Source organism: Haliotis rubra, unplaced genomic scaffold, assembly GCF_003918875.1.
Source record: "Haliotis rubra isolate DU_JTF1 unplaced genomic scaffold, ASM391887v1 Scf46, whole genome shotgun sequence".
NCBI classification, from domain to species: Eukaryota; Metazoa; Mollusca; class Gastropoda; order Lepetellida; family Haliotidae; genus Haliotis; species Haliotis rubra.
Window position 1 is genome coordinate 3014197 of NW_025767146.1, and position 25165 is coordinate 3039361.

Below are 25165 nucleotides of genomic sequence, written 5' to 3' on the forward strand. Positions count from 1 at the left end.
TTCAACAACTGTGTTCATGAAGACAATTTCTAACTCCAGTCTTATAGAATAGGTACCCCTTACGGCAAGCATGGTTGCTGCTGATCAGCTTTAACTCCAGTCTTACAGAGTCGGTACCCCTTATGACAAGCATGGTTGCTGATGATCAGTTTTAACTCCAGTCTTACAGAGTCGGTACCCCATTACGACAAGCATGGTTGCTGATGATCAGCTTTAACTCCAGTCTTACAGAGTCGGTACCCCTTTACGACAAGCATGGTTGCTGATGATCAGCTTTAACTCCAGTCTCACAGAGTCGGTACCCCTTACGACAAGCATGGTTGCTGATGATCAGCTTTAACTCCAGTCTTACAGAGTCGGTACCCCTTATGACAAGCATGGTTGCTGATGATCAGTTTTAACTCCAGTCTTACAGAGTCGGTACCCCCTTACGACAAGTATGGTTGCTGATGATCAGCTTTAACTCCAGTCTTACAGAGTCGGTACCCCATACAACAAGTATGGTTGCTGATGATCAGCTTTAACTCTCCAGTCTTACAGAGTCGGTGCATGATACCCCATCATGACAAGCATGGTTGCTGATGATCAGCTTTAACTCCAGTCTTACAGAGTCGGTACCCCTTACGACAAGCATGGTTGCTGATGATCAGCTTTAACTCCAGTCTTACAGAGTCGGTACCCCTTACGACAAGCATGGTTGCTGATGATCAGCTTTAACTCCAGTCTCACAGAGTCGGTACCCCTTACGACAAGCATGGTTGCTGATGATCAGTTTTAACTCCAGTCTCACAGAGTCGGTACCATGGTTGCTGATGATCAGTTTTACGACAAGCATGGTTGCTGATGATCAGTTTTAACATGGTTGCTGATGATCAGTTTTAACTCCAGTCTTACAGAGTCGGTACCCCTTACGACAAGCATGGTTGCTGATGATCAGTTCTAACTCCAGTCTCACAGAGTCGGTACCTCTTACAACAAGCATGGTTGCTGATGATCAGCTTTAACTCCAGTCTCACAGAGTCGGTACCCCTTACGACAAGTATGGGTTGCTGATGACCAGTTCTAACTCCAGCCTCACAGAGTAGGTACCCCCTTACGACAAGTATGGGTTGCTGATGACCAGTTCTAACTCCAGCCTCACAGAGTAGGTACCCCCTTACGACAAGTACGGGGTGCTGATGACAAGTTCTACCACAAATGTTCATGTGGCACTACATCAAGTAGAACTACAATCAATATGTTTTACCTATTTCTGTACTTGATAACCTACCCCATTCAGCAGTAAACCCGTAAGGTTCCGGGTTAGAATTTTGATCGTCAGTAACCCATGATTGATGTAAGAGGCGACTAACGGGAACGGGTGGTCAGGCGTGCTGACTTGGTTGATACATGTGATCAGTTTCCAATTGCGCAGATCGAAGCTTGTGCTGTTGATCACTGGATTGTCTGGTCCAGACTCGATTATTTACAGACTGCCGCCATATAGCTGGAATATTGCCGAGTGCAGCGTAAAACTCAACTCACTCACTGTGCACACAGAATACTAATTACACGTGCTTCATTCATAGAAACATTGACACTTCACTCATAAATACGCCTTGGACACTATTATCCAACAACAACAAAATAAAAAGCCTCCTGCCTCACAGTTATTAAAATTTTGAATGAAAATCTAATAAGATATTTATCGTGACTTAAAGGAATTATTAACAAACTTGTCCATGAAAATGAAATATGAAGAATATATAGGAAAATAACAATTGCAATATTCATGGTATTCTATTTTCAACTACTTAATGACATCATCATGACATCCATGAACAAAATCCTTGCATCTTTCAACAAGCGGGTGTTGTTGCTAAGATACCGAGGGGGTGGGAGAATTCTCTCAGTCTCAAGGCTTCAATAATTTCAGTGGTTAATAACATGCTCATCTCATATCATAGCCAGGGAAAGCACATATTTTCATTCAGTTAGCCACATTTGCTCAAATTCTGAGAATGTGAGGAAAAGTATAATGACTACAATCAATGGTTAAAAGGGTCTTATATCATGCCTTACACCACATGGAATAACATATATAACAGTCTTAGCCTACAGCACTGACTATAACGCCTTCTGTTTTACAAGCAAGTAATTGTGTGAGTGTCACATCGACCTCAGATCGAACAGACAAAGGCTAAGCCTGTTGGCCTCTTGCCTACACTGCAGGAAGGGTATTGTGTATGTACTCGTCCCAACTGACCCGTTAATATTTCATGGAATAACACCACAGGCATCTCATATGACTAAGCTTCAAAAAGTGAAATATATTTATCTTCGGTTGGTTTATCAATATCCCAAACCAAGCAGTCATGTTTGACAGTTATGGTGAACATCGATCCTGTTGATATTAAAAAGAATATGAGTTAATTATTGGACATTAGATAACTGGTTATTCCATGCCTGTTTACTTGTATATAGTGTTACAATGTGATAAAATCACACAACAGTTAAAATCTATAACAGAAAGATCAATTCAAATGGAAAAGAAATGTGCTCCAGACAGTATATTTAGTCAGTATACCTTAAGGCAAACAGTAACACGTCAAACTTGAATTCTGCACACTTAAAATAAATAAGCCTGAGAAGCATTTGATAACATATCTTAAAATGTCATGGTGACCTGTGTAGGTCTATTTGCAGCCACACAGACATCCATCAATTGAAGATATCCAACTTGATTGAACACAACTCAGGGATAAGCCTGGTAGGTTCCAAGTATTCTGTTGCTTCAGTTGAAAGTTTGAAACCTTATGTAATCAAGTATACACCTATTCCTCCTATATCAGTGTTTCAAAGATTACCAAAATATAATCAGCATTTTAATCTAATTCAATTGACAAAAAGGTATGGTTTGGGCAATGTTCCCGATGTCTCAGTCACAACTATTAATTCTGGAAAACAGAAGAAGCTTCACAAAATTTCATCTTAATCAAATAGAATAATTATAAGTTGAAATATGCTCAATTTAAGCCCTTTGTTGCTATTCATGACACAATAAAGAGACACCATTGGAGAGACATTTACAAAATCTGAATAATTAGAGAAAATGAGTCTAAGATGTGAGAAGAAATTCCTTGCAAATCAAGTCTTGCCTCCTTACTCATTTCACAATTCTTCATCACTAACTCCTGCCATAAATTGTCAAACAACCGGCTGGTGTACATATATAAGTTGGACGTTATGCCCCAATTTGTCCTGACACCAGCATGAGAGGTTACTTATGTCTGCAGTGATTTGCCAGACAGAGATCACACACTTTTTGTAAAACATCAGCAGTAGCCAGACATCAAAACATTTTAATAGCTCAGAAAGCAATTTTGGCTGTTTGCTGTCTTCCCAAATATTAACAAATCAGAATATCAGTTTTAATTTCAACTTTATTTGTCGTATCCCACAGTCCCAGCAATACTTCCTTCAGTTTCCAGTCCATCATGTAGAGAGTTATCAGTAGTTCTTCTGTAGTGGACAACAGTCACTGCCACATTTCTGAACTTCTGTTCTGATTAGCTTCCTGAATGTGGGTTTAAAACAATCAAATGGCCACTTTGATGTACATCAACTCACACATTCAGTACCTGCGACTTTGACATTGAACACATGCCGATTTCCTCCCACCTTTACACATTCACATCTCAGTTTCACAAGTTCTTCTCATGCATGTCAGACAGACTGCTTCCTGCATGTCTTTGCATTATTAATACGAAGCCTGTTATTTGTTCTCATAATTCTATTTATAGATAATATCCCTGTTGGGATTGCCATTAGTTTACGACTGATATCCTTGCACAGCACAGATATTGAGGGTAATAATGATAAATGTTATTATGTAGGATTAGTTTCCCAAATCAAATAGAATTCTTATAACTGATCCTACGAGGCCCCAACACTCTGATGTTTCATGTCACAATCTGTTCTGACACATTAAAGTGGGTTTACTCTATCACGTAGCAGCTTGCAATCAAATTCAGGTAGATTCGAACATTATAACACATAATCATCAACAACTTGGACGGCAACATGATGGAATGTTTAACAGTAATTCAGTTTGTCTAATTTGATGAGTCTAGCAATGATAACGCTAACATTGGATGATTTTTGTGAAACAATTATGCTTTTTTATATTTTATTACATGAGAATTTAGCTAGAGCTGTATAACCAACTGAATGATTGTATATAACCTGATCAGGAATATTCATCATAAAAGGTATTACCTTCATGCCATTTTCATAGATCGTGTTACAGAAAATCTAACCTAATGTTATGTATTGCTAACATGCATCACAGCAGTCATCAGTGGTGAAATATCTACAGTTCTGCCCTTCAACGGTTATAATTGAAAACAGTTGTGCATAAAGTAGGACATGGTTTAATGTGGTCTGTAAATTGTTGTGATATTGAGAACATCCATCAGCAATATTTCAGGCATGTTGTTCAAGGCATGTCATTAGTATCAGCAATGTTGAGAAGACCACTGCTCATGTATTACAAAGTGTTAGATCTCATCTCCTCTCAGTATACTTGTGGTCTTTAAACATGAAGACTTGGGTTAGAATTGGTCTTCAGCAATCCATGCTTGTTGTAAGACGACTAATGGGATCAGGCGGTCAGAATTGTACACTTGGTAGACTGATGCCATTATACCCCAATTGTGTAGATTAATGTTCATAATGTCAATCATGAAAAACAATTGTAAGTTGTTACTAATTTCATACTGCTCTCATGTAGCAGAAATATTGTTGTATGCAGTGTTAACAGCAAACAAAGATCAAATAAGGAGAAAACCCAGACACTATATTACAACAATTAATACACTCCTGTTGACATGTGTGTAACTTCCTGTGTAAAAGTTCGACTACAACTACTCAGATGTTCGATATTTTGTAGAAACAAATCTGCTTTAAAATATAACGAATGAACAGAAATAGTAAATATAGTTTGACAGTTAAAATAACAAAATTAACAGAAATAATCAATGTCAGTCACCTGTAGAAACTAAAAAACGTAAAGCAATTTCCAAATCATTAATTTAGCATCGACTAACTTATATCTGCAGAAACAATACATTTTTCATGCAGTGATGCAAGCGACAACTGTATGACAGACAGACATGATGTTTGTCAGGATACAGTGCATGACTAACACTTGACTCACACTCAACATGCCACCATGGAAATTAGGCCAGATTAGGTCAATCAAATTGTTGGTAACAAAAATGTTCTAAACAATACCTTTGCATAGGGGATTGATAAATGGTATATATTTGAAGTTACCTTTACATACACGTACCTCCCTCAACTTATTACACATTTGGAGTATTCTGGTGGTATAAACATCTCTGGTAAACTTCAAACAACAATTTTGTGTATGTTTTCCACATAAAATACCATATTAATAACTGATGAATATATTTCAGAAATCCCAGTAAGGCAGTTATTTGTATCAAGTATTTAGAGCGTATCCATGAGAGCTAACCCAGATTTTGACACATTAGGAAAGTAGGTCTAAATCGGAGACTACATATGGCACAAAACACACATGTCAGTAAATATCTAAGCAACGTAGACCAATTTCTGAATATCGCTATTTTCTCCTGTGGGGTCAGAGTGACATGGCTGTTGTTGCAGCCCGTGTGGGCTCGGCCGGCGTAATCATGTCAATCGTCCGTCCGAACAGTCGCTACGATCAATGTCACCGTTAAACAGGTCAAACTCTGAATGTCCCGATTAGAAAACCAACTTAGTGACAGCGACCAAAATAGCTAATACACAAATCATTAAAAATGAAAGTTCAGGCCATATTGTAGTTTTGTTGTTGTATAATGCCAAAAACGTTTAAATGTGATAAATATGCCCGTGCGGTATGACACGATACCCCACCTTGAGAGCTCTAGAATCTACTCGCAATGACCCAGTTCACTTCTATGACCTAGCTTCCCAGACTTCGACCGAAATCGTTGTCAATTCCAAATCCCCAAGTCCAGATCGTCACTCCTATTTACTGGTCTCACTTTCAAAAGCTGTTAGCAACAACACAGTGCCCGTGATATTATTTTATAATGATGTGATATGGAAAAATTTTCACATTAGATATTCACGGAGGGACTGACCTATTTCTGGAACAAAGCAGGCACAAGTGCGGCTGGCACGTCTGCAACAAACATACCCGGCTAAGTCTGAGAAAACACAGCGAATGTCATTATAATTTTCTGGGTTAGCCATACAAGCATATTCCAGTGTGGTCCTAAAGTGGTAACGAGTTATGTGTGCGATCTTACCTTGTGGGACGGGGGCATGAATCTCACCCGTCGGTGACCGACTTTCCTCCATCGCAGTCCGTGGGTGACCTCTGACCTACTTCCTTTCAGGTTTCCCAGCATCCTGTATACAAAATGTCAGCGCCCACAACAAACCTCCCATTTCCGTATTTGTGTATCTCATATTTCACGTTGGAAGTGATGTAACCAAGCAAAGTGTAGTTGTCAGATGTAAGGTGTAGAGACGTGTATTTTGTCCATGTTTGAAAGCCACTGTGCGAGTGTATCAAATGCCACTGGTATCGGTGATTGTCATTGAAATACTGTCAAAGTGAATTTATTATCACACGATTCAGAGGTTGGTACAAGTGGGCGGTTGACATTTTCCCTACCAGTGTCGTGAATGGTCAATGGTTTTAAATATTCGATGAATTTTATTTGAAAAATAACAGTATTAATATTTTATATTGGTATGTTCATTGGTTATGTTGCAGTTTACTGGGTGCAGATTAGAGTGGTCTCACACAACTCTTTCTTAGGGTCAGTTGTGTAAGGATTTATGCTGCTTTCACTGAACCATCTGATTGAACCCCATTTTGCAGTCAAACGCCCAGATTGTAGTAGGGCATAGAGTCATCCGTTAGATGATACCATTACCTTGTCAGCTTGTCTGATTGGTTTTCTCAATGTGCTGAATCATGTGTGAGAACTGCAATAGTTTGAGCATCCCCTCATATATCCAAAAAACATTCACACAAAATTGAAACTTGTTTTGCTAACCATCAACCAAATTGAAATAAATATTCTTAAGTTCTGATCAGTCACATTTTTAAATAGGGTCCATTTTCAATTAATAAATAATCATATTCTTGATATGCATTATTTTTTCCAGAGTAAAGAGCTGAAAATGAAGGACCACACCGAAGAGAGAGATTTTGTGTATACTTTTCTGAGCAAGAACTTGAAGTCAACAGTGACAGTGCCAGTTACAATTCCTCTATCAACATCTGTCAGTGAGTTTGTGGGCCGACTTGTCAGCGCACATAACCTGCCTTGTTATGTGGAAGATGGTGAGACACATGGTTTTCTTTAATTGATGTTGTGTTATTGTTAATATTAATAAAGTCAAATATTGGATACATGTTCTTTTCGGGGCGGTGGGGTAGCCTAATGGTTAAAGCGTTGGCTCGTCACGCCGAAGACCCGGGTTCGAATCCCCACATGCTCACAATGTGTGAAGCCCATTTCTGGTGTCCCCTGCCGTGATGTTGCTGGAATATTGCTAAAAGCGGCGTAAAACCAAAACTCAGTTAGTCAGTCAGACATGTTCTTTTCAGACCTGACAGCAGCCCTCACTGAGTTTGTTTCCAAGGAAACTCAAAAGCTGAGTGATGCCAGAGCTGATGAGGCTATCCTGAAGGTCCAAACAGGGCATGTGTCATCTGCTGACCTTGCAAAGAGATGGACAAAGGCTTTTACTCAGGTGGGCAGTTTGTGACGTGGCATATAATGTGACATTACGATATTTCTGTGCGTGACATATTGTGTGACATCAGGATATTTCTATTTGTGACCTGGCAGATTGTGTGACATCTTGATGTTTCTGTGTCTGACATTTCATATTGTGTGACATCAGGATATTTCTGTGTGTGACATGGCATATTGTGTGACATCAGGATATTTCTGTGTGACATGAGTGATTATGTGACATCAGGATATTTCTGTGTGTGACGAGTGATTATGTGACATAAGGATATTTCTGTGTGTGACATTGTATATTGTGTGACATCAGGTTGATTCTGTATGTGGCATGAGGGATTATGTGACATCAGGATATTTCTGTGTGTGGCATCAGGGATTATGTGACATCAGGATATTTCTGTGTGTGACATGGCATATTGTGTGACATCAGGATATTTCTCTGTGTGACAGCAGATTGTTTGACATCAGGATATTTCTGTGTGTGACATGAGGGATTATGTGACATCAGGATATATCCGTGTGTGACATGGCATATTGTGTGACATCAGGATATTTCTGTGTCACATGGCATATTGTGTGACATCAGGATATTTCTGTGTGTGACATGGCATATTGTGTGTCGTCAGGTTTATTCTGTGTGTGACATGGCATATTGTGTGACATCAGGATATTTCTTTCTGTTAATGTCTGTGTGACATCAGGTTGTTTCTGTGTGTGACATGGCATATTGTGTGACATGATATTTCTGTGTGTGACATGGCATATTGTGTGAAACCAGGATATTTCTGTGTGTGACATGGCATATTGTGTGACATCAGGATATTTCTCTGTGTGACATGACATATTGTGTGACATCAGGTTGATTCTGTATGTGACATGGCATATTGTGTGACATCAGGATACTTCTGTGTGTGACATTGTATATTGTGTGACATCAAGTTTATACTGTGTTACATGGCAGATTGTGTGACATCAGGATATTTCTGTGTGACATGGTATATTGTGTGACATCAGGATATTTCTGTGTGTGACATGGCATATTGTGTCACATCAGGTTGATTCTATGTGTGAAATGGCATATTGTGTGACATCAGTATATTTCTGTGTATGACATGGCATATTGTGTGACATCAAGTTGATTCTGTGTGACATGGCATATTGTGTGACATCAGGATATCTCTTTATGTGAATGTCTGTGCGACATCATGTTGTTTCTGTTTGTGACATGGCATATTCTGTGACATCAGGATATTTATGTGTGTGACATGGCATATTGTGTGACATCAGGATATTTCTGTGTGTGACATGGCATATTGTGTGACATTAGGTTTATTCTGTGTGTTACATGGCATATTGTGTGACATTAGGTTGATTCTGTTTGTGACATGGCATATTGTGTGACATCAGGATATCTCTTTCTGTGAATGTCTGTGTGACATCAGGTTGTTTCTGCGTGTTGACATGGCATATTGTGTGACATCAGGATATTTCTATGTGTGAAATGACATATTGTGTGACATGAGGTTGATTCTGTTTGTGACATGGCATATTGTGTGACATGAGGATATTTCTGTGTGTGACATGGCATGTTGTGTGACATCATGTGTATTCTGTGTGTGACATGGCATATTGTGAGACGTCAGGATATTTCTATGTGTAACTTGGTATATTGTGTGACATCAGGTTGATTTTGTGTGTGACATGGCATATTGTGTGACATCAGGTTGATTCTGTATGTGACATGGCATATTGTGTGACATCAGGATATTTCTCTGTGTGACATGGCATATTGTGTGACATGATATTTCTGTGTGTAACTTGGTATATTGTGTGACATCAGGTTGATTTTGTGTGTGACATGGCATATTGTGTGACTTGAGGTTGATTCTGTATGTGACATGGCATATTGTGTGACATCAGGATATTTCTGTGTGTGACATGACATATTGTGTCACATCAGGATATTTCTATGTGGGACATGGTATATTGTGTGACATCAGGTTGATTCTGTGTATGACATGCCATATTGTGTGACATCAGGTTGATTCTGTGTGTGATATGGCAGATTGTGTGACATCAGGATATTTCTGTGTGACATGGCCTATTGTGTGACATCAGGATATTTCTGTGTGTGACATGGCATATTGTGTGACATCAGGTTGATTCTGTGTGTGACATGGCAGATTGTGTGACATTAGGTTGATTCTGTTTGTGACATGGCAGATTGTGTGACATCAGGATATTTCTGTGTGACATGGCATATTGTGTGACATCAGGATATTTCTGTGTGTGACATGGCATATTGTGTGACATCAGGTTGATTCTGTGTGTGACATGGCAGATTGTGTGACATCAGGTTGATTCTGTGTGTGACTTGGCAGTCTGTGTGACATCAGGATATTTCTGTGTGTGACATGGTATATTGTGTGACATCAGGATATTTCTTTCTGTGAATGTCTGTGTGACATCAGGTTGTTTCTCTGTGTGGGATGTTTGTGTGACATTAGGGTGTTTCTGTGTGTGACATTAGGATGTTTCTGCGTGTGACATGTTTGTGTGACAGGGTGTTTCTGCGTATGACATGTTTGTATGACATTAGGGTGTTTCTGTGTGTGACATGTTTGTGTGACATTAGGGTGTTTCTCTGTGTGACATGTGTGAGATTAGGGTGTTTCTGTTTGTGACATGTTTGTGTGACATTAGGGTGTTTCTGTGTGTGACATGTTTGTGTGACATTAGGGTGTTTCTGTGTGTGACATGTTTGTGTGACATTAGGGTGTTTCTGTATGAGACCTGGCTGATTGTGTGACATCAGTACATTTTTCTGTGTGACATTGTACACCAGCAATCGTGGGTATGTAGCTGCAATATTTCAGAGTGATGCTTATACAGTCAGTTGTTGACTAAAGCCAGTGTTTCTGTAAGACCGCAGGAGTGGTTTCCCCTTGCAGACTTATCCTGCTTGGTTCTTGTATTTCAAGGTGTACAGCACACTGTTTTCGCCATATTAAGCTCCCTAGGTCCCTATCATGTTGACAAAGGGAGATGATCACTCAGACCCTAAAACAGTTAAACAGAGACTGAGCTATAGTGAACAAACTGAGTTCAGCCATCAATGAAATATAGACTTTCAAAATTAGCTGCAAGGTGATTATACACCGCATGGTGCTGCCGTTTTCAATGAAACAGATCTGTAGTGTTCATTAAAATATATCTGTAGTGTTCAATATAATAAATCTGCAGTGTTCAATAAAATAGGTCTGCAGTATCTGCAGTGTTCAATAAAATAGGTTTGCAGTGTACAATAAAATAGATCTGCAGAGTTCAATAAAATAGATCTGCAGTGTTCAATAAAATAGTTATGCAGTGTTAAATAAGGTTTGCTGTGTTCAATATCATTGATCTGCAGTGTTCAATAAAATAGATCTGTAGTGTTCAATAATAGATCGGCAGTGTTCAATAAAATAGGTTGGCAGTGTTCAATATAATTGATCTGCAGTGTTCATTAAAATACATCTGCAGTGTTCCATAAAATATGTTTTCAGTGTTCAATATGATTGATCTGGAGTGTTCATGAAAAAAGATCTGCGGTATTCAATAAAATAGTTATGCAGTGTTCAATGAAATAGATCTGTAGTGTTCCATAAAATACATCCATAGTGTAGTTATAGGTAGACCCATAGTGTTCAATAAAATCGATCCATATTGTGCATTAAAATAGACTGAAAGTATGGACTGTTCTGTAAGATTGTATTTGGCATGTGGTGTTAAAGTTACAATCTGATACTCTGTGGTTTGATGAACCATGGTAGGGACAAACGTGGCTGTCTGACATGTGTTCATGACTTGAATGTCTGATTGTGATGTCTGGGATATCTTGTCTGGACATGGACACCGCCTCTCTCTGCGAAAGCTGTAAATATTTTGCACTGCTGACCATGACTGACGACCCCCAGATTCACATTGTCCAGATCACAGGGCAACCGTTTTCCTTCCTCTGAACTGTCATACTGTGATGTGGCTGAATATTCTGAACCACACTCGCCCTGTTGTATAACTCATTGAGGTGCATTCGTTTACCTTCAAGAAAACCTGTTTTTTAATATGAAACATATGAAATACTTTCCCAACTCGTTCACTCACTGTTTACAGGAAGTGAAGGCATACTCGACCCCGGTGGAGGTGACCAACGACCAGGTGTTCTCCGAGGTGTACCATACCTTGATCCACTCCCCCGCCCTGGAAACACTGCTCAACCTGGAACACACGTATGCCCTGGCTGTCGAGGACCTGACGGACCAGCGTGACAAGGACCTGCAGCATCTTGATACCATGTAGGTGGTCAGCCTCCGAGGGGAATCAAGAGTCAGTCTCTTCACTGTAGATAGTGTCTCCCCAGTGTTGTAGGTGGTCCATCTTACTTGTGTGGTAGGTGGTCCATCTTACTTGTGTGGTAGGTGGTCCATCTTACTAGTGTGGTAGGTGGTCCATCTTACTAGTGTGGTAGGTGGTCAATCTTACTAGTGTAGTAGGTGGTCCATCTTACTTGTGTGGTAGGTGGTCCATCTTACTAGTGTAGTAGGTGGTCCATCTTACTTGTGTGGTAGGTGGTCCATCCTGCTTGTGTGGTAGGTGGTCCATCTCATAGTGTAGTAGGTGGTCCATCTTACTTGTGTGGTTGGTGGTCCATCTTACTTGTGTGGTTGGTGGTCCATCTTACTTGTGTATTAGGTGGTCCATCTTACTTGTGTGGTAGGTGGTCCATCTAATAGTGTAGTAGGTGGTCCATCTTACTTGTGTATTAGGTGGTCCGTCTTACTTGTGTATTAGGTGGTCCATCTTACTTGTGTATTAGGTGGTCCATCCTGCTTGTGTGGTAGGTGGTCCATCTTACTTGTGTGGTAGGTGGTCAATCTTACTAGTGTGGTAGGTGGTCCATCTCATAGTGTAGTAGGTGGTCCATCTTACTTGTGTGGTAGGTGGTCCATCTTATAGTGTAGTAGGTGGTCCATCTTACTTGTGTGGTAGGTGGTCCATCTTACTTGTGTAGTAGGTGGTCCATCTCATAGTGTAGTAGGTGGTCTATCTTACTTGTGTGGTTGGTGGTCCATCTTACTTGTGTGGTTGGTGGTCCATCTTACTTGTGTGGTTGGTGGTCCATCTTACTTGTGTATTAGGTGGTCCATCTTACTTGTGCAGTAGGTGGTCAATATAATAGTGTAGTAGGTGGTCCATCTTACTTGTGTAGTAGGTGGTCCATCTTACTTATGTATTAGGTGGTCCATCTTACTTGTGTGGTAGGTGGTCCATCCTGCTTGTGTGGTAGGTGGTCCATCTTACTTGTGTGGTAGGTGGTCCATCTTACTTGTGTGGTTGGTGGTCCATCTTACTTGTGTGGTTGGTGGTCCATCTAATAGTGTATTAGGTGGTCCATCTTACTTGTGTAGTAGGTGGTCCATCTAATAGTGTAGTAGGTGGTCCATCTTGCTAGTGTGGTAGGTGGTCCATCTAATAGTGTAGTAGGTGGTCCATCTTATAGTGTATTAGGTGGTCCATCTTACTAGTGTGGTAGGTGGTCCGCCTCCGAGGGGAATCAAGAGTCAGTCTCTTCACTGTAGATAATGTCTCCCTAGTGTATTAGGTGGTCCATCTTACTTGTATAGTAGGTGGTCCATCTTACTTGTGTAGTAGGTGGTCCATCTTACTTGTGTAGTAGGCGGTCCATCTTACTTGTGTAGTAGGTGGTCCATCTAATAGTGTAGTTGGATATCCAGATACCTTCTCTTGAAGTCTATTAGATGTTTCTGAGGAATATTTATCAATATGAATGGCTGGTATTATTTTGAGGTTCCCTGTCAAGATCACACCAAGATTTGAGTTATTGTAGATTAACAAACAAAGAACCAATGCTTAGTTCTAAAATGGGCAGTTTACACAGTTTGTATAGTTGTACATGTGTGTGTTGTATGAATGTTGTCATTTATATGTTTATTGTACATGTGTTGTCATATGTGTATTGTTGTACATGTGTATAGTTGTACATGTGTCTTGTTGCTTGCAGGCAGCAGGAAGACATGGAACAGGCACTGAAGAATGTTGGTGCATCATATGCAGACGAGGACATCAACACTCTCGCACAAAGACATTTCGAGAATACACAAGTAACATATTATATTTGTTATAATAGGGAAATGACTGAGTGACTTTAGTTGTATGCTGTACTAATAGGGAAATGACTGAGTGACTTTAGTTGTATGCTGTACTAATAGGGAAATGACTGAGTGACTTTAGCTGTATGCTGTACTAATAGGGAAATGACTGAGTGACTGACTGACTGACTGACTGACTGAGTTTGGTTTTATTCCGCTTTTAGCAATATTCCAGCAACATCACGGCGGGTGTCACCAGAAATGGGCTTCACACATTGTACCCATGTGGGATTCGAACCCGGGGCTACGGCGTGACGAGCCAACACTTTAACCACTAGGCTACCCCACCGCCCCATGACTGAGTGACTTTAGTTGTATGCTGTACTAATAGGAAAATGACTGAGTGACTTTAGTTGTATCCTGTACTAATAGGGAAATGAAAGCATTGTGAGCTTGATAGACTCAGTAATGGCCAGTCATGGTGAGACATGCATCGTCCATCATGACATGGTCTCATTATTCTTGAGGTTCACAGATGTAGGAACAACTGTGTTACTTATAGATAACTTTGTCATGGGTCACTCAGTCGACCTCAATTATTTTGGTCCAGAAGTATCAGCAAAAAAGTTCATGAATATTTTTGGCAATAATTTTACGACAATCAGAGTTAAAAGCTAAAAGATATCCTTAAAAGTATTCACAATCCCAATCTTTTTGTAGATCACTAACTGTATACAATTTTTCTGTACAGAATCAGTTGAGAGTGAAGTTATTAAGAATGATACTTACAGTCTGTTTATGCTCCAGTGTTCAGTAGAAGTGTCACTGTTTATTATTCCCCCTTCAATATGCCAGTAAATGATTGTTTCAGTTGATCAACAGCAAGTGGATGAGTGAGCTGAGTAACGTCCACGAGACACAGAAGCGCGAGTATCGGGACTGGGTGATGAAGGTACACGAAGACTCAACCTCCAACAATGGTGCTCCCGCCTACCAGTGAGTCCATCTTCCACTCGTCTTAATATCGTCTTATATAGTATTAGGCTCCATCCGTACGTATGTCCGTATGTACGTAATTGGAATATTTTAAGAACCGTTCACTAGATTCTTTTCATATTTGGTACCTGGGTTCATCACACTATAAGAAAGGTCCAAATCAGGTTTGGTGACCTTGACCTTCATTTCAAGGTCACAAGGGGACTTTCACGTTTTACCTGCATGTTAAGCTATCTCAAGAACCGTTCACTGGATTTTCTTCATATTCAATACCAAGCTTTATCCAGGGAAGGCGCAGGGCCCAGTCAATTTTGGTGACCTGCACTTAATTTTCAAGGTCACAGAGACACTTTGAAGATTTCAGCATATTAAACTACATGTTATGCTTGTCAGCGAGGTATCTCAAGAACCATTCACTGGAGTTTCTTCATATTTGACACCAAGCTTCATCCAGGGATGGCGCAGGGCCCAGTCGATTTTGGTGACCTTCACTTAAGTTTCAAGGTCACAGAGACACTTTGAAGATTTCAGCATGTTAAATTGCTTGTTAAGATAGTCAGCAAGATATCGCAAAACATATTCAGTGGATTTTCTTCATATTTGACACCAAGCTTCATCTAGGGCAGGCCCAGGGCCCAGTCAATTATGGTGACCTTCACATAATTTGTAGGGTCATGACGACACTATGAAGGTTTCAGAATGTTAACCTATTGTTCCCTAATGGACAGTCTAAAAATAGCTCTCCTTCCCGCGCCAGCCTCCCAAGTGATCACTGGCTATGTATCACTCTCTCCATTTTTGCCCTATCAGACGGTTGGGGGATAACTCTCGTCCTTATACAAGCTACCGCTCATAGATGTCTGCCTATATATCTAACTTATCATAAGAATTACATTTTCATCCACCCGTCCGAAAACACACAATGTCCAAGTACAAAAAAATATTAGTGATATCTATTTCTCTATGTACTCTCCAAGTTGACAGACAGATATATGCTGTGTGGTTATGATACAGTGGAAGATGTCACGTGATTCCTCAAGAACTGGGCAAAGTTTGCAGAATCTCGATCTAGATCTAAGTTGTTCTGGGCCCTGTTCCATAAGCCTATCTCAGTGTCAAGATGATCATGATTACCATACTTTAACATAGACTTATGATAGTCGTAGCGCTGAGATCGCTTTGTGCAATGGGGCCCTGATAAATATTATTTTTCCTTATCCTGACTCATGCTATTTTGCTTGTCTTGTTCTCCTTGCGAACGTTAGTGGAACACTTGAATCCCCTTTTTGAAGCTCCCTTCAAAAAAGCAGACGTAAAATCACTACTCACCAAAAGTTATGTCCCTTCCCAGTTTTGGCGGGAAACGGGGCCACCGTCTCCCAGCTCCTCACTCTCTCCTTCTTCGCCCTAGTGGACGGTTGGGAGAGCACCTGGGTCTCCTATACGGCACTATATCCTTTTCTAACTTAGATATTACCCTCTAAATTACCTGTATAAGGTTTCAGGGAGTATCCTTCTACAATATGCCTTGAAATTTACGTTTATTCACGTTTTTACGTGATTGTTCAGTTTGTTTACATTTCATGAAAACCTGTTTTCGTTGCAGGTTTAGGTTCTCTGCTGCAGACCCGCACTTATAATGCCCAAGTTGCACAACAACATGTACTTCCAGCTCTCGCTGTAATATTTGTCAGCATTTATCAGATTTTGATTTTAATAATTATCAATTTTCTCTGCTTAGACGTGCTAAGGATAGATCCAGACGGCTGTTGCAAGTCATGGCTTAACCGGCTGAGTCTTTAAGGAACCGGTTGTTGCTGTCAGACGAGATGCTTCCTTCTAGTGATCTTCCGGAGGCGTCATCGGAAGATGGTCATGGGATAGAGACCTCCATTACATTGAGGAAGAGATCGTCTACTTCGGACAACTCCTCAGTGCATACTAAGAAGAAGAGGCCATCTTCATCTCAGAAGAAGCCCTCTGCAGTTAAGCCTTCATCGAAGTCTTCTGGGGGTTCATCACAAATTACCAGGACCTTTTCTACTGAGATCGTCCCGATTGATGAAATAGGCATATACGACGAACCTCCTATCCTCATCCCAGAAGTATTGCCTAAAAAGAAGTTGAAAGCCTCAGCTATGGTAACGTCAGCTACCTTATCTACGCAGTCCGAGATACCCTTAACGCAGACATCACGGACCCATGAGGTACAGCGATCCTTGGACCATATCGCTACCCTCTCAGATGCTTCGTCACTACAACAGTCGTCGCAGTCGTTCAACCCCGGGACCTTTATGCAGCAATTCTCCCAACAGATGATGGACCTGATGGAGAAACGGTTCGCGCAGGAAAGGACCTTGCATGATGGACAGCCAGGTGGCTCTCATGCTCAAGTCATCAACCTGCGTGAGGGACCATTGCTGCATGAAGGACCCCACACTGGTTGTGCGCCTGTGATGTCTGCTAGAGGAACTAGCACTCGGACTAAGGATAGACCTGCTCTGCACGACTCGAACGAACCTGCACAAAGGAGGAATGAACGTTCACCGGACCTAAATAGATAGTCATCTGAGGATGAGAATTATGAAGGACCTTCACGCAGGGAATCTACAATGCAGAGAAGGAAACTTACACCTCCGAGAAGGTGCAGAGAGGCATCTCAGGACTCTGACCCTCATCAGAATCACTCACCTGCGCGCAGGTCTTCGGGAAGGTCATCTAGAACGTCAACATCTCGACGCAGGTCTCCACGAAGGTCTCCATGCAGATCTCCATGCACGGAGGACTTTCAGCGATGATATTCAACTGGACATGATACAGAGGACGATGGCGGAATCATATTTTCCGATTCAGAGATCAAGTATTGGATGGCTAATGGACTGGATCTGGCTTCACCCTCTAAGGAGGAGAATGAAGCACTCACGGACACCATCACCCTACCAATTGACCCTGTCTCGGACGTACCTGAGGACCTTGATGCAGCCTTCAGGAAGGCAACAAAATTCCAGGCCCCAAGTATTCCGCAGTTCAATGCAAAGAAGTTCTCACTACATAATATGGACCCCTTCATGAAGGCACCAGAGATAGATGAGAACTATAAAATCATCAACAACTCCCGGACCAAATCTTATAAGATTGATGACAAAAAGCTGGCACAGATAGACACTATGACCAGGCGGACCTTCTTCGGACTTACCAGCTCAGGAACTCAACTTCGGCGGAGGACCGGATGATTTATTCTGCCTTACTAACGCAGAAAAAGGACCACCAGTTTATGTCGGAGCATTTGGCATCCATATCAGCAGCATTGACGCTAGCCAGAAGACAGGGACTTTTGTCTTCATGCATCTGGAGCGAACGCTTTACTAAGACACTTTATAGAGCGCCGTGGTCTACAACATCGGTCTTCGCGGGAGAGATTGACGAGGTTGCCAAGGAAGTCACGAAGGAATCCAGGGAGGTGATGATAATAAAGTCTATTGATACCCTAGCCAGTGTCATCAGGCAGACGTCCCAACGCTACTCCGGCAAATCTAAATTTGCAGGCATCCAAAGAGCAAGAGAAAAGAAATATGGGACCTCCAGAGGAGGAAAGGACTCTTTTCGTCGCTCATCCGGGACCTATAGAGGACGATCCAGACGAGGAAGGGCACCCAGAGGTGCCAGAGGCTCTAGACGATGAAGGCCGGGTTTGGAACGACTGGAGTCTTCCACCCCGAGCCGTTCCTGTACAACCTTCCGAAGTGGGTGGACGTCTACAAAGCTACTGGGAGAACTGGGGAATTCTTCAGGACCAATTTGTACCCAACATGCTGCGCGCAGGATATCAAATACAACTACAAGCAGCCCCTCCATTGACGGACAGACCTCAGGGCTTCAACATCGCGGCCCATCGGATAGAGAGGCTGCGCGAAGCTGTCACATCTCTACTAGAGAAGGACGCTATAGAAGTGATCAGGACCAGATCTCACCAGGGTTCTACTCCCCAGTTTTCCTTGTACCAAAGAAAAACTCCAAAGAAAAGTTCCAACTTATATACAACATGAGGAAATTCAACAGAGATTATTTACGCAGACCGGCAAAATTCAGAATGATTCATCTGCCTCAACTACTACATCTCGTTCGTCCGTCGGACCATATGGCCAGCAGAGATCTACAGGACGCATACCTGCACATCCCTATACATCCAGAATCAAGGAAATACCTAAGATTCCTTCTGGACGGACGACATTACCAATGGAAAGTCCTTCCATTTGGAATATCATCGGTCCCCTGGTTGTTTACACGAGTGACAAAGCCCATGATCACATATCTACATCATCGAGGTCTACGCAGTGCGCAGACTACAGCTGGACTTCACCATCAGGCTTCTCACTCGACTAGGGTGGCTGGTGAATCTCCTCAAGTCGGAACTAGAGCCTACACAGGACCAGCACTTCCTAGGAATTCGGCTCATCACAACAGAAAACCGCATAACAGTACCAGAGGACCGTTGGCTGAAGATACAACACATGGTATCTCAAGCTCCACTCTCTCCGTGGCCACTACGAGATTGGCAAAGCCTTTTGGGTCTCCTCACGTCAGCGCAGGACATGACCCGCAGAGGGAGACTATACCTACGCCCACTCCAGGTCTTCGTGAATGCCCATCTGGACGATCCGGACCCCTTCGGACTTCCGGACAGACTAAAACCATATCTACTATGGTGGACTCTGAGATCAAATGTTTGCGGAGGGACCTACTTAGCAGAGCCGGAGTGCAATACTTATCTCTACGTGGACACATCTCTTCAGGGATGGGGAGCGCACCTCGACAATGAAGTGTCAGCTGGGAAATGGACGTTACAGGAGAAAAGTCTGCATATCAACATGCTAGAGATGAAAGCAGTCATAAACGCCATACTCCACTGGACCAGCATTCTAAAAAATGCTTATCTGATGATACATACGGACAGACCAGCATGAGTGATAGACCCTGTACTTATAAGGACGTACTCGTACATATGAAGGGTCGCTTCTCCACTTGATGCAAGCATCAAGGGTTGGAGTTGCTCAAATCCACACATAATGTTAACAGAAGAAAGGACCAAAAGTTGCCAAGTTGTGGTTCCCCGATCAGAGAAAGCTGGAAGCAAGGTCAGAGGCAGCAGAACCTAGCAGTAAATTAACAGTGCTACCATGAAGTTCCCATAGGGGGGTATGCAGGACGTAAATCACCAAGCTTGGAATCCAGAAGTGGCCTGACCCACCACCAAATCCGTGGGATTTACAAGCAAAATAGCATGAGTCAGGATAAGGAAAAATATGTAATTTTCTGAGTAAAATTGATATTTTATACTTATCCTGACTCATGAGGTCAGCCCTCCGAACCTCCTCTCAAGGCACTTTTGGATTTCCCAGCAAATCTAAGTGTCGGGCTTGATATACGGAGAGAGTGAGGAGCTGGGAGACGGGTGGCGCTGTTTCCCGACAAAACTGGGAAGGGACATGTCATACAGTTGTTTGCTTGATGCAGGCAGAGACTTAGAAACTGTATGTCATATTAATAGTTTTATTGCAGTGATTACAAACAGAGTTTGAGGAACTATATGTCATGTAATTGTCTGTTTGCCTTGTTTAACGACAGAGATTGAGGAACTGTATATCATATGATCGTTCGCTTGTCCTCATTGCAGACAGAGACTGAGGAACATGTCAACAGCGTTGCCTGCAGCAGAGGAGGAGGAGAGACAGGCGCCGTCTACCAGGCTTGAGGAGTCCTTCACCATCCATCTCGGTCTGTCCCTGTACATCTGCTTTCAGTGTTCTTTAAAACATTTTGAGAAATATTTCAGGTATTCAAAAAGTCCACATATATATGATCAACATTTGCTTCAATCATGTCACATTGCACATTATGACTGGACTTTTGTTATTACAAAACTGACAAATCAGCTAATGAGACAGGCATTCAACCAGCAGAGTACAAAGACCCAGGTTAGCACATCTTACTTTCTGTGGTTTGTGATCAACGTATTTCTACTGAAGAGTTAAGCACATTGTAAATATGAACAACTGGCATCATTGAGCATTTCCTCTCTCATGTGCTGACAGTCAGGATATCATTGAGGATTTCCTCCCTCATATGCTGACAGTCAGGATATCATTGAGCATTTCCTCTCTCATATGCTGACAGTCAGGATATCATTGAGCATTTCCTCTCTCATATGCTGACAGTCAGGATATCATTGAGCATTTCCTCTCTCATATGCTGACAGTCAGGATATCATTGAGCATTTCCTCCCTCATATGCTGACAGTCAGGATATCATTGAGGATTTCCTCCCTGATGTGCTGACAGTCAGGATATCATTGAGCATTTCCTCCCTCATATGCTGACAGTCAGGATATCATTGAGCATTTCCTCCCTCATATGCTGACAGTCAGGATATCATTGAGGATTTCCTCCCTCATGTGCTGACAGTCAGGATATCATTGAGGATTTCCTCCCTCATATGCTGACAGTCAGGATATCATTGAGCATTTCCTCCCTCATGTGCTGACAGTCAGGATATCATTGAGCATTTCCTCCCTCATATGCTGACAGTCAGGATATCATTGAGCATTTCCTCCCTCATATGCTGACAGTCAGGATATCATTGAGGATTTCCTCCCTCATATGCTGACAGTCAGGATATCATTGAGCATTTCCTCCCTCATATGCTGACAGTCAGGATATCATTGAGGATTTCCTCTCTCATGTGCTGACTGACAGTCAGGATATCATTGAGTATTTCCTCCCTCATATGCTGACAGTCAGGATATCATTGAGCATTTCCTCCCTGATGTGCTGACAGTCAGGATATCATTGAGCATATTCCTCCTCTCATATGCTGACAGTCAGGATATCATTGAGCATTTCCTCCCTCATATGCTGACAGTCAGGATATCATTGAGCATTTCCTCCCTCATATGCTGACAGTCAGGATATCATTGAGCATTTCCTCCCTCATATGCATCAGGATATCATTGAGCATTCCCTCATGCTGACAGTCAGGTCAGGATATCATTGAGCATTTCCTCCCTCATATGCTGACAGTCAGGATATCATTGAGCATTTCCTCCTCATATGCTGACAGTCAGGATGATTTCCTCCCTCATATGCTGACAGTCAGGATATCATTGAGCATTTCCTCCCTCATATGCTGACAGTCAGGATATCATTGAGTATTTCCTCTCTCATATGCTGACAGTCAGGATATCATTGAGCATTTCCTCTCTCATATGCTGACAGTCAGGATATCATTGAGCATTTCCTCCCTCATATGCTGACAGTCAGGATATCATTGAGTATTTCCTCCCTCATATGCTGACAGTCAGGATATCATTGAGCATTTCCTCCCTGATGTGCTGACAGTCAGGATATCATTGAGCATTTCCTCCCTGATGTGCTGACAGTCAGGATATCATTGAGCATTTCCTCCCTGATGTGCTGACAGTCAGGATATCATTGAGCATTTCCTCCCTCATATGCTGACAGTCAGGATATCATTGAGCATTTCCTCCCTCATATGCTGACAGTCAGGATATCATTGAGTATTTCCTCCCTCATATGCTGACAGTCAGGATATCATTGAGCATTTCCTCCCTCATATGCTGACAGTCATATATCATTGAGCATTTCAGTCAGGATATCATTGAGCATTTCCTCTCTCATATGCTGACAGTCAGGATATCATTGAGCATTTCCTCTCTCATATGCTGACAGTCAGGATATCATTGAGCATTTCCTCCTGATGTGCTGACAGTCAGGATATCATTGAGCATTTCCTCCCTCATATGCTGACAGTCAGGATATCATTGAGCATTTCCTCTCTCATATGCTGACAGTCAGGATATCATTGAGCATTTCCTCCCTCATATGCTGACAGTCAGGATATCATTGAGCATTTCCTCCCTGATGTGCTGACAGTCAGGATATCATTGAGCATTTCCTCCCTCATATGCTGACAGTCAGGATATCATTGAGGATTTCCTCCCTCATATGCTGACAGTCAGGATATCATTGAGCATTTCCTCCCTCATATGCTGACAGTCAGGATATCATTGAGCATTTCCTCCCTCATATGCTGACAGTCAGGATATCATTGAGCATTTCCTCTCTCATATGCTGACAGTCAGGATATCATTGAGCATTTCCTCCCTCATATGCTGACAGTCAGGATATCATTGAGCATTTCCTCCCTCATATGCTGACAGTCAGGATATCATTGAGCATTTCCTCCCTCATATGCTGACAGTCAGGATATCATTGAGTATTTCCTCCCTCATATGCTGACAGTCAGGATATCATTGAGTATTTCCTCCCTCATATGCTGACAGTCAGGATATCATTGAGCATTTCCTCCCTGATGTGCTGACAGTCAGGATATCATTGAGTATTTCCTCCCTCATATGCTGACAGTCAGGATATCATTGAGCATTTCCTCCCTCATATGCTGACAGTCAGGATATCATTGAGCATTTCCTCCCTCATGTGCTGACAGTCAGGATATCATTGAGCATTTCCTCCCTGATGTGCTGACAGTCAGGATATCATTGAGCATTTCCTCCCTGATGTGCTGACAGTCAGGATATCATTGAGCATTTCCTCCCTCATATGCTGACAGTCAGGATATCATTGAGGATTTCCTCCCTCATATGCTGACTGTCAGGATATCATTGAGTATTTCCTCCTCATATGCTCATATGCTCCAGTCATATGACAGTCAGGATATCATTGAGGATTTCCTCCCTCATATGCTGACAGTCAGGATATCATTGAGCATTTCCTCCCCCTCATATGCTGACAGTCAGGATATCATTGAGTATTTCCTCCCTCATATGCTGACAGTCAGGATATCATTGAGCATTTCCTCCCTCATATGCTGACAGTCAGGATATCATTGAGCATTTCCTCCCTCATATGCTGACAGTCAGGATATCATTGAGTATTTCCTCTCTCATATGCTGACAGTCAGGATATCATTGAGCATTTCCTCCCTCATATGCTGACAGTCAGGATATCATTGAGCATTTCCTCCCTGATGTGCTGACAGTCAGGATATCATTGAGCATTTCCTCCCTCATATGCTGACAGTCAGGATATCATTGAGGATTTCCTCCCTGATGTGCTGACAGTCAGGATATCATTGAGCATTTCCTCCCTCATATGCTGACAGTCAGGATATCATTGAGGATTTCCTCCCTCATATGCTGACAGTCAGGATATCATTGAGTATTTCCTCTCTCATATGCTGACAGTCAGGATATCATTGAGCATTTCCTCTCTCATATGCTGACAGTCAGGATATCATTGAGCATTTCCTCTCTCATATGCTGACAGTCAGGATATCATTGAGCATTTCCTCCCTCATATGCTGACAGTCAGGATATCATTGAGTATTTCCTCCCTCATATGCTGACAGTCAGGATATCATTGAGCATTTCCTCCCTGATGTGCTGACAGTCAGAATATCATTGAGCATTTCCTCCCTCATATGCTGACAGTCAGGATATCATTGAGCATTTCCTCCCTCAACACCCCTAAGGGACCATTCATAATTTATGGTAAGGATTTTAATGGAGAAGCATGGACAATGTGAGAGACAAACACACCCACACACATACACACACACACACACACACACACACACACCAAAAACAAAAGCAAAAAAAACAACAAAAATTTATGTACAAAGTAAGTGATCCCCCTGCATGTCATGTACAAACTCAATGGAAGCCCCCCCCCTCCCCTTCCCATATTTTTTAAGCATAATTTGTTAATATTAAACATATGTACAAAATTGCTGAAACCCCCTAGTGCATGTGTGCAAAATTGATGACACGACCATCCCCAGAACAAAATGGGTGATGACAAGTGAATCGCATTTCTTGTGTCCCCCTAAGATATTGCTAGAATATTGCTTAAAGAAAAAAATATAATGGTAATTACAAATTGGGTATATTTATGCATCATAGTGTCCAGTTGATTTTTCATAATTCAACTGTGGTAGAAAGCTATATCCAGAAGAGTTGAAACCAATCTTTTTTCAGGGGCCCAGATGAAAACCACCCATAATCTACGTCTGCTCTGCACGGATGTCCTTGACCTTTGCAGGCACAGACCACACACAATTGGGTAACAACTTTATCATGATAATAATTAGTATATATTTTTAGAACTTATCCCATCTCAAGTTATGGAATTTCTTTCGTTTTTA

General features: G+C 41.8%; 2 protein-coding genes across 6 annotated transcripts in view; one reads left to right on the forward strand and one right to left on the reverse strand.

Annotated features, from left to right (window-relative positions):
- The window catches only part of LOC124290253, a 73646-nt gene extending 67252 nt beyond the window's left edge, over positions 1-6394 (reverse strand). Inside the window, exons 1-2 of one of the 2 annotated variants that reach the window (XM_046726964.1) lie at positions 6321-6394; positions 6153-6193 (exon numbers count right to left, since the gene is read on the reverse strand). Coding sequence is in view for 1 of the 2 variants with exons in the window: in XM_046726963.1 (XP_046582919.1) it covers positions 6321-6372 (52 nt within the window). In the remaining variant the exon portion in view is untranslated. The remainder of the gene's footprint in view (positions 1-6152; positions 6194-6320) is intronic. The other variant, XM_046726963.1, reaches the window with a different exon arrangement.
- Positions 6395-6399: 5 nt separating this feature from the next.
- LOC124290254 (protein C12orf4-like) overlaps positions 6400-25165 on the forward strand; it is a 30348-nt gene continuing 11582 nt past the window's right edge. Inside the window, exons 1-8 of one of the 4 annotated variants that reach the window (XM_046726969.1) lie at positions 6400-6530; positions 7192-7369; positions 7637-7782; positions 11934-12115; positions 13843-13942; positions 14802-14926; positions 20601-20701; positions 24999-25083. In XM_046726969.1, the coding sequence (XP_046582925.1) occupies positions 7207-7369; positions 7637-7782; positions 11934-12115; positions 13843-13942; positions 14802-14926; positions 20601-20701; positions 24999-25083 (902 nt within the window). In that variant the 5' untranslated portion in view covers positions 6400-6530; positions 7192-7206. Of the gene's footprint in view, positions 6706-6816; positions 6840-7191; positions 7370-7636; positions 7783-11933; positions 12116-13842; positions 13943-14801; positions 14927-20600; positions 20702-24998; positions 25084-25165 lie in introns of those variants that run through there. The other 3 variants (XM_046726965.1, XM_046726968.1, XM_046726970.1) reach the window with 3 other exon arrangements.